Genomic DNA, 10,412 nt, shown 5'->3' on the forward strand with positions numbered 1-10,412 from the left:
TTAGTGGAACTTTTTTTTTTTAAGTGATGATAACCCAAATAGAAATTTTTTTTTGATTCCTTTCGATTCTCTGTTCTAGAGCGTTGGGGGATACTCTGTGATTCTATATTCATAGTTACTCTGATTTAAATAAAAAAAAAACAAATCATTATACCTTTTTTAAAATAATTTTTTTAAAAAAAAAATATATTAACTTTTTTTTTTTTTTTTTTCTCTCTCAATTTTTAGGTTTCGGTTTTTTTTTTTTTTTTCTTTTCTCTCTCTTTTTTTACAAGCTCCTCTTCTATATTGCTCTTAGCTTAGTATGCTTTATTGTCAAATTTTCTTTGACAACTTTTCTGCTAATCACACAGATTGCCGAGATTTTGTCAAAATAATTTTTTAAAAATAAAGCATATTCAACTAAAAGCAACTTTCTATTTTCAATAAATAAATAAATTAGTTATTTAATAAATGTATAATAAAAAAATAAAGTTAAATATTTTAGAAATTTATCATTTTTTTTTTTTTTTTCGCTTTCAACTTTTTTATTTTAAATTATAATTAAAACGAGTTATAAAAATTTATATACTTTTTTATTTTATATATATTTTTTTAAATATATAAATCTATCTTTATATGTGCGTATTATTTTTTTTATTTATTTATTTATTTTTTTTTTTATTTATAAATTTAATTTAAACACCATCACCAAATTTAATATTAGTTTCATCAGTTGAATTTGGTGAATGAAAACTTGCATGTAATAAAGTGATACAACAAGTTGCACCAACTAACCAAAAAATTGAACTACCAGCATAAAGAAGGAAATAAATACTTAAAAATGCTTGAATACCATATGCAATCTTTCTTTGAATATCTGTTAAAGTGGTTGAATTGTGGAGGTAAACAGAGATGAAAAGTAGTACACCAAGTAATAATAAATAGAATGGATTGGTAATGATAAAGAAAACAGAGAAACAAAGGAATAATATCAAATAGTTTGATTGAAAGTAAACTACATTCTCTTTAATTCTTGATGTTGTATCTTTAATATTTGGTAAACCATATTGTTGTCTACTACCAACGAATGATCTCCAATCTCTAGTTGTTTCCATACGTTCTTGTTTAAACTCTTTGATTTTACTTGTAATTGCATTAACTCTATGTGAAATTGATGATGGTTCTAATGATATTCCATTGGCACCTAATGAAAATGATAATCCACCAATACCAACACTACCAGCTGGTGTAGATGATGCTTGTTGAGGTTGTTGTTGTTGTTGTGGTGGTGGTGACATTGAACCTGTATTATTACCAATATTACTATTACCACTATCTACAAATCCCATATTAATATTTGGATTACCATACATTGTTTCATTTGAATTTGAATTTGACTCCATTTTATTTTACTTTTTCTTTTTTCCTAAAAAAATTGTATATTACAAAATTGTATTAAAAAAAAAAAATATATTATTTATATATATATATTTATTTATCTTTATTTTATTTTTTTATTTATTTATTTATTTTAATTTTTTTTTTTTTAATATATTAAAACATAAAAAAAAAAAAAGAGATAGGAGTACAAAAAAAAAAAAAGCAATGATATAGTGTCAAAGATAGAAAAAAAAAAAAAAAAAAAAAAAAAAAAAAAAAAATTAAAAAAATAAAAAATTAAAAAAAAAAAAAAAAAAAAAATTAAAATAAATTCAAAATCGAGTCAGTACTGCTAAGTATTATTTTACAAATTTTTTTTTTATATTTTTATTATAAAAAAAAAAAAAAACCTCTTTTATAATTACTTATTAAATAAAATAAAATAATAATTAAATAAAAAAAAGTAATAAAAAAGGGAATTTATTAAAAATAAAAAAAAACAAAAAAAAAAAAAAAAAAATATGTGATAAGATTTCATTGTTTGACAAAAATTAGGCGAATTTTTTTTTTTTTTTCATTTTTTTTTTTTTTATTTTTTTTATTTTTTTTTTTTATTTTTTTTTATTTTTTTTTAATAATACGCGATCATTTTACACAAATAATATATATAAATAAGATGTCATTCTTTAGAGGCACATTCAGCACATCAAGCCTTTTTATAAATACAGGTAAGTCTATAATATATTATTTAGTTTATAATCTATATTTATATAATACTAATAAAATAATATTAATTTTTTATTTTACTATTCACACCATCAATATGTGTATTCATTTTATTTTCAAAAAAAAAAAAAAAAAAAAAAAAAATTATGGAACTATTAAATGTGGGAATATAATTTTAAAATTAATAATTATTACCTATTCAATTAAAATTAAAATTAAAATTAAAATTAACAAAATAACAAAATAATTATAACAACAACAAACAATGAAAATTAAATTTTGAAAATTAATTCAATTTGGATGTGATTTACATATATATAACAAAATTAAAATAATTATAAATAAATAATAGTTGATAGTGTTACAAAAAGATTTGCAACCAAGAAATCAGCAGGTTCAACTAAAAATGGTAGAACATCACAACCAAAGAATTTAGGTCTCAAAAAATCAGGTAATCAATTAGTTTATCCAGGTGAAATTATCATAAGACAAAGAGGTACCGAATTTCATCCAGGTACATTTGTTGGTATGGGTAAAGATCATACTATTTTTTCAAAAACAATTGGTTTAGTTAGTTTCTCAAAAGAACCAAAATTCCCAGGTTCAAAAAAAACTCGTAGATTCATTTCTGTAGCTCCTTTATATACCAACAATATCAATATCAATACCAATATCGATACCAGTATTGATACCAATGTCAATAATAATAATAGTAATATAAATATTTAAAAAAAAAAAAATAAAAAATAAAAAATAAGAAAATAATAAAAAAAAAGTATATATATATATAAGAAAAAAAAAACAAACAAAAGATATTTTCCAAATTTATAAATCTTAATTTTTAAATTAAATCTTTTATTTTTATTTTTTAATAATTATTATTTTTTTTAAAACCAAAAAAAAAAAAAAAAAAAATCAAACAATCAAAAAAAAAATCAAAAAAAAAAAAAAATAATGATGAGGTGGGAACTTGACACGATAAAAATTCCAATTTTCCGAAGATATTCATGGGAACTCGAAAGCTATCACTTTAGATTTGTTATTTAATTTTTTTAATTTTTTTTTTAATTTTTTTTTTTTTATTTTTTAAACTGTTTTTTTTTTTTTTTTTTTCATTTCTCCCTATTTATTTTTTTATTTTTTTTTATTTTTTATTTTTTATTTTTTTTTAATAACCCCCAAAATCGAGAAACAAATAAAATTATCATTATTTCTTTCTTTTATAACTTTTTATTTTTTTTTTTTTTCTTCAAAAATTAAACATTAAAATTAAAAACAATGATTCACCATAAAAAATCAAAGTCACTATATTGGTTCTTTGTCGGAATTTTATATATTCTGATCTGGGAAACAAGTAAGTATATTAAGTTTAGTAAACTGAAAAAAAAAAAAAAACTTTTTTTAATATTAAAACTAATTTAATATTTTAAAAAATTAGTAATTTGTATAGCATATAAAGAAATAGAGAGTGAAAAACAAGTTTATAGAGATATTTCAAAATCAATTTTTCAAAATTTACAAGAATCAATAGATAGACAATCAAAAGATAATAATAATAATAATAATAATTATGGAATAAATGATGAAGATGATAATATTATTAGAATTGATAAACCAATTAATGAACCAGATTCACCATCACCATCACCATCTAAAATTATAACAACAACAACAACAACACCAGATTCATTATCAAAACTTTCATCAAAATTTGAACCATCATCAATTGTAAAAGATTTAGTTAGTGATTTACCACCATTTTATTTCTCATTTAATGTTACAAACTCGTCAATGACATTACCAATGAATATGACATGGGATAAATTCAATGTTTCAGATATTAATATTAGCGCACCACATATTGAATTCCCATTAGATTTCTCTGCAAGTAATATGACATTCAATATTAGTGTTGAAGCTGAAACATTTCCAATCGCTATGAACCTTATTGCAAACAAAAGTGATGTTCCAATTTCATTGGGTATCTATGGTGCTGATAGTATACCAGTGACTTTAAACGTTGGTAAAATGGAGGCACCTCTATTAAACTATTTCTTCTTTGCTATATTTGGTTCAATAAATGGGATTTTATTAATTTGGGTTATCATTCAACAAATTTGTATTCAAAATTTAAAGAAACGTTTAGATACAATCGATATTTCAAATGATGTATTAAAAGGTAAAAGATATAAAAGAGGAAATGTTTGGTATAAATCAATCAACTCTGATGATGTTACAAGTGATAATGAAATTTTAAATAATGGTCGTAGTTCAAATCGTGATCAAATAATTGATATAAATAATACTGATAATAATAATAATAATAATAACATGAATCAATCATTAATATCAATATGTAAACAATGTGGTCAAACTAATGGTAAAACTAAATTTTGTTTTGATTGTGGATCTAGTTTAATTAATTAGATAAAAAAAATATACAAAAAAAAAATAAAAAAAAAGATCTAGATCTTTAATTTCTTATTATTAGTATTGCTATTTAGTAATAGATTAATTATAATGAAAAAAAAAAAAAGTATTATATGTTTATTTATTTTGTTTTATTTTATATATTTATATTATTTTTATTTTATTTTATTTTATTTTTTTTTATTAAAGTTTATTTTTAATTGATTGATTTAAAACTGTAATATCAACAAAATGCCAACAATTATTCATTACACCTCTAAGATTCCAAATATCTTTAACATCTTTTGGTTGAGTATTTGAAGCAGAATCCCAAGCACGACAAACCAATCTAATTTTTTGATGATCTTTATTTTGTAATTGTGGTAATTGTGTAATGGTATATTTAAAGAGTACCCAACTCCAATATTTATTACAAACACCTTTATCTTCACCCATTAGCTCGGCATAATCCCAAGTTTCACCACCATCTAAACTAATGTCAACTCTTTCAACTTTTCTACCACCACCACTAGTTGCGTAACCAGTGATGGTGAATGGAAGATAAAGTGTAGAGTTTGGTGCAGGTATACAAATTGCACTTTGGATTGACAATTCTTGTAATGATGGTGTTTTATCCCAATACTTTTCGACATTATTCCAATCTACACCATTATGAAATATTTTATAATCCCTACGTTGAAAGAAGCTTTCACTCTCTTGAGATGACACTGTCACTTTATCCAACCATTTAACACTTCTTGCTCCAATGATACCTGGTGCTATAACTCTTAATGGGTAGCCGTGATCTCTTGGTAACGGTTCGCCATTCATTTCGTAAGCTAAAAGTACATCACCATCTAAATCCATAGCTTTCTCCATTGTAATTGAACTACCATATGGTTTACCATTATCTTCTGGACAACCAAAATCCAATCCCCAAAATACTGCATGTAATGCACCCTCTGTCTTTGTAAATACTTTTGCATATTCTAATATATCCTTTAATCTACATCCACTCCATGATGCTGTTGATAAACTTGCAATACCCCAACCAACTCCTCTAACTTTTTTATATTCACTCATCATTGTTCTTCTATTACCTGCACACTTTTTTTTTTTTTTAAAAATAATTAATAAATATTCAATTTTTTAATAATAATAGTAATAAAATATACTTACTTGAATTGAAGCATTAATTGTAACTTTTTCAAATTTATTTTTGATATCAGATAATGATAAAATTAATGGATTACCAACTAAACCATCTACTTTTAATGCATATGATTCACCATTAATATCTGGTACAGGTGCATGATTTCTCACATAAAATTTCTCTGTTGGTGTAATAAATTGTTGAACTAATACATCTTGTCTTGGTTCTGCATTAAATGGTGCTTTAAAATTAATTGTAAAATCTGGATCTCTATATGGCTCATTTGCAAAAGATACATTTTGGTTATTATTATGTTGCATTTATTATTTTTTTTTTATTTTTTTTATTTATTTCTTTTTTTCTTTTTCTCTTTTTTTCTTTTTTTCTTTTTTTCTTTTTTTATTTTTTTATTTTTTTCTTTTTCTCTTTTTAATATTTATTTAAAAATTAAAAAAAAAAAAAAAAAAAAAAAAATTTAAAAATAATATGAATACGTATGTGTGTGGATTATAAAAAATAAAAAATTAAAATTTTTTTTTTTTTGTTTTTTGTTTTTTTTAATATTAAAAATGAAGAGAATAAAAAAAAAATTAAGTCGAAAATGATAAAATTAAAATTTCAACAAAATTTTAAAAATAAAAAATGATCGGCCTGGAAAAATAAAAAAACTTCCCACTTTAAAAAAAAAAAATAATATTGGTTTTTTTTTTTTTATTTGTTTTTTGTTGTTTAGTTTAAACTAAATTTAATTGGTATAAACAATGATTGTTTGTTTTAATTATATTTAATTTCCAGTTTTTTTTTTTTTTTATTATTATTTTTATTTTTATTTTTATTTTTAAAATTTTTCTTTTAAATTAAAAATTTTAAATTAAAAAAAAAATATTAGAATTTTAATCCTTTTTTTTTTTAAAAAATTACTTGAAATCATTTAAATTTACAAATGTACTTTAATTTTTTTATTTTTTTTTATTTTTATTTTCATTTTTTTATTTTTTTCTATTTTTAGAATTAAAAATTTAAAAATAGATTAGAAAAAGGATAATAGAAAACTATTCCCACCAATCCTTAGTAATTGGAATATAACCTTGTTTAATTTTATCAGAAACAAATTCTTCCAAAGTTTTATAAGAAACAGTTGTTGTTGGTGATTGACCACTTAAAGAAGTTGAGTTTCTTGTGGGAACGGTAGTACTAGCTTCATTGAATTTAAGTTCTTGATTTAAATTGTTTACACTTGAAGAACGAGAAATTGTAGGAGAAGTTGTACTACTATTAGTTGGCGATATATTGGAACCTCCACTACTACCACTACTATTTAAACTTGATGCTAAAAGTTCATTTAAATTTTGTGATGAACCACTTTTTGGTATATTATTACTTGAATTTGAACTTGAACTACTACTACTACTACTACTGCTACTAACCCTTCTTGGTGGTAAATTTTCAACATGATAGCCATGAGAAGATGATTTAATGATTGAATGTAATATTTTTCTATGAGGATCGGATAAATAAGAGAATACAAATGAACCTGGTCTACTATTAGAATTTCTAATGATGAAACCACCAGCAGGTGCACCAGAAAGTAGAGATGCAACACCTTGAGTTTCAAGTGTTTGAAAGAACCATCTCTTTTCAAATACACCGGCCTCTTTTAACTTCATTTTTGCTTTTTTCTCTAATTCATGAGCGATATCAGTACCAGGTCTAATGGCAGCCCAACCTCTTAAAGCTTCAGCCCAATTAAAGAGAGCATAATGATGATTTCTTTTAAGTTTTACAGCAAGTTGAAACTTTTCAATTGCAGACTGATATAATTTTTCAATTTCAGCTTTACCATGTGCTTTGATATATGTTTTATTTGAAATTAATCTTGCACGCATTGATAATAAAATTCCCCAATGTGTAAGTATTTCATAATCATCTGGTTTTGATTGAATTGCTACTTTAAATTTCTCTGCTGCTTGTATAAATAAATTATCTGCAGAATTTGTTAAATTATTATTATTATTATTATTATTATTATTATTATTATTATTATTATTATTATTATTAATATTATCATCACTTCCATCATTTGATCCGTCAGGATTATTATTATTATTATTAATATTATTTGAAGTATTATTTGAAGTTGAAGTAGTAGTTGAAGTATTTGTTGGTTGTTGTGGTTGTGGTTGTGGTTGTTGTTGTTGTTGTTGTTGTTTTGATAATGAAATTGCTTGATGAAATAAACTTACACCTTGTTGATAAGGAATGGAGTGAAGAAATTTAACTTTTGGTGTAATAGAAATGATATCATCAGGTTGTATGGATTCACTTTGATCACCCAATTTTTTATATAAACCATCTCTAAATACAATACCCATCATTTGTGAAATTCTATACAATAACAATTCCAAAGAAAATCCATCTAAATCACAACTTTGTAATAATGAAATACACATCATTCTATTTAAAAATTTACAAATATCCGGTAAATTAATATTATAATTTATATTATTGTTATTATTCGGATTATTATCATCATTATTATTATTATTATTATTATTATTATTATTATTATTATTATTATTATTATCTATACTATTATTATTATTATTATTATTTATTAATGGTAATGATCTTAAAAAACTTCTTAATCTATTTTTAATTTTTCTAGCTATAATTTCAGTATTTATAATTGTTGACAAACGTTGGTCAATTGCATGAAAATCAGTTTTTTTTAAACGTTGTAAATAACGAACGTTTATACCTTCACGATGCATACTATCGATTAACATTAGATTTTGAGAAAGTTCCATAATATTTTTACATTTTGTTTTCTTTACTTTTTGATTCATTAATAATACAAAACTTGGAATGATATGATTGAGTAAACGTTTTTGTGATCTTTCAACCTCTTCATTGTTTTTATCTCTATCGGGACCAGCAAACTTTGTAAAGGCATCAGAGGATAGGGGCATCTTTGAACTTCGTACCAATTCGGGTCTAAGAAGTGTATAAAGATGTGAACCTGTTTTACCGGGTATTGGCTTCTCTGGTGGGAAAACTCTAGCTGTATCGATTACAACGAAATGATTATCCTTTGTGATATGTCCTTCAATATCGCATGGCCCATATAGAAATGTTTTATTATCGCTCTGACCAGTATAATGACCTTTTAAATTCAATATTTCACCGGCTTTTCTCATTTTGTCTTCCATCTCTTCGCTTTTATTATAAACTGTTTCACCACCATCATTGGATCCATACACCAATGTTTTATCACCATCGATATTAAGTTGAGATGTTGCAATTAATCTATAACCCATATAATCGATCAATGTCATCAATGGTAAAAACAAACCATCGATTTGACAATTGAAATATCCCATTAACCCTTTTAATTCATGACCTGCTGACTTCATTGCAAATGCATCGCCACCATAAATACCATAACAATCTACTGCAAACTTAAAAAATATACCACTCTTTAAATATTTTAATCCACCTGCAACTCCACCTGCATCATATGATGGTATTGTCCATCCACTTGATAATCCTTTCTCTTGAATAATAGTTACACCATGTTTTGTTGCAACATTTACAAATTCTTCTGCAATTGCTTGAATTTTTTGACTTCTTTTTCTTTATTATCATTATTAAAAATAAAATAAAATAAAATAATTAATAAATTTTAAATCTAAAAACTTTTTTTTTTTTTTTTTTTTATAGTTTTTTTCAAATTCTGTGTAAATTTTTCAATTTATTGTTGTACATACAAATTTTCATTACCACAATTATGATCCATTTGTAAAGCATTCCAAAAATCTAATGACCAATTTCTAATTGGTTCAGTTGGTTTTTCAATCTCTTCCTTTTTAAATAAACTACCTAAACCATTTGAATTATTAATCTTTGTTTTCAACGCTTCTAAATCTCCAATTGATAATTTTTCAAAATGTAAATCACCACTACTATCACTCATATTACCTAAACTATTAATTGCTTTTTCTTTTAAATTTGTTGTAGTTGTTGTTGTAGTTGTTGTTGTTGTTGTCGATTCATTATTATCGTTATAATTATCATTATCGCTATCACTATCATCTTCATTTGGATTATAATCATCTTCGACATATAGTGGAGATGGAGCTGATCCCATATTTAAACTTGACCTATTATTATTAATACCTCTACTACTACTATTTTTATTTTGTAAACTATTATTAGGATTATTAGAATTATTATGAATAAAAGATGGTAATGGTGGTGAATTACCAATTTGAAAATTTGATAAGTTTGGTAATAAAGTATTTTGAGAAGATTTTAAACCTTCTATCTCTAAAATATTTTTATCCTTTGAAATACTAACTGGTGCACTTGATGATCTATCTCTGCTATTTCCAATTATATTTATATTTTTATTTATTGATATTGATGATTTTGATGTTGATGTTGTAGTATTTGTTGTTGTTGTTGTGGTGGTGGTTGTAGTGGTGGTTGTAGTTGTCGAGGCTTTATCTACATTACCATATAATGATTGTTGTTGTTGTTGAGAATTTACTTTACCATCTCCACCACCATTAAAGTTATAATATACAGCCTGATTAAATTTTGGAATTGAAACAGGATTATAATGATCTACCCTATTAATTGGTCCCATTGGTACCAATACTGGATTACTACATGATATTTCAAATAAATCTGATGCAATTAGAGGTGATTTCTTTAATTTATCAATATAAATAAAAACTTCATTTATTGAAACTTTGTTATT

At 23.5% G+C, this 10,412-nt stretch overlaps 5 protein-coding genes and 1 non-coding gene across 6 annotated transcripts in view; 3 read left to right on the forward strand and 3 right to left on the reverse strand.

Moving 5' to 3' along the window:
• The first annotated feature begins 20 nt into the window (after nucleotides 1–20).
• sno4 lies at nucleotides 21–125 on the forward strand. The gene has a single exon. It is a non-coding gene; the product is annotated as a C/D box snoRNA (small nucleolar RNA).
• A 552-nt stretch (nucleotides 126–677) lies between these two features.
• Nucleotides 678–1,385, reverse strand: prafA (PRA1 family protein 1; the record flags this gene model as incomplete). Its single annotated transcript, XM_642710.1, has 1 exon — nucleotides 678–1,385. The coding sequence occupies one exon, from the start codon at nucleotides 1,383–1,385 to the stop codon at nucleotides 678–680; it is 708 nt and encodes a 235-aa protein (XP_647802.1).
• A 653-nt stretch (nucleotides 1,386–2,038) lies between these two features.
• mrpl27 (ribosomal protein L27, mitochondrial) lies at nucleotides 2,039–2,817 on the forward strand (the record flags this gene model as incomplete). The annotated part of the gene is made up of 2 exons (XM_642711.1): nucleotides 2,039–2,090; nucleotides 2,441–2,817. 2 exons carry the CDS (start codon nucleotides 2,039–2,041, stop codon nucleotides 2,815–2,817), a joined length of 429 nt encoding a protein of 142 aa, XP_647803.1.
• Nucleotides 2,818–3,366: 549 nt separating this feature from the next.
• On the forward strand, nucleotides 3,367–4,515 carry DDB_G0278891 (hypothetical protein; the record flags this gene model as incomplete). Its single annotated transcript, XM_642712.1, has 2 exons — nucleotides 3,367–3,442; nucleotides 3,527–4,515. 2 exons carry the CDS (start codon nucleotides 3,367–3,369, stop codon nucleotides 4,513–4,515), a joined length of 1,065 nt encoding a protein of 354 aa, XP_647804.1.
• Nucleotides 4,516–4,701: 186 nt separating this feature from the next.
• Nucleotides 4,702–5,970, reverse strand: DDB_G0278893 (hypothetical protein; the record flags this gene model as incomplete). The annotated part of the gene is made up of 2 exons (XM_642713.1): nucleotides 4,702–5,604; nucleotides 5,677–5,970. 2 exons carry the CDS (start codon nucleotides 5,968–5,970, stop codon nucleotides 4,702–4,704), a joined length of 1,197 nt encoding a protein of 398 aa, XP_647805.1.
• Nucleotides 5,971–6,702: 732 nt separating this feature from the next.
• Nucleotides 6,703–10,412, reverse strand: part of DDB_G0278895 (hypothetical protein) — a gene marked incomplete at both ends in the record, with an annotated part of 4,076 nt that continues 366 nt past the window's right edge. Inside the window, 2 exons of the mRNA XM_642714.1 lie at nucleotides 6,703–9,283; nucleotides 9,418–10,412. The exon at nucleotides 9,418–10,412 is cut by the window's right edge and continues 366 nt beyond it. Coding sequence (XP_647806.1) covers nucleotides 6,703–9,283; nucleotides 9,418–10,412 — 3,576 coding nt within the window. The remainder of the gene's footprint in view (nucleotides 9,284–9,417) is intronic.

The sequence above is a fragment of the Dictyostelium discoideum genome (assembly GCF_000004695.1).
Source record: "Dictyostelium discoideum AX4 chromosome 3 chromosome, whole genome shotgun sequence".
NCBI classification, from domain to species: Eukaryota; Evosea; class Eumycetozoa; order Dictyosteliales; family Dictyosteliaceae; genus Dictyostelium; species Dictyostelium discoideum.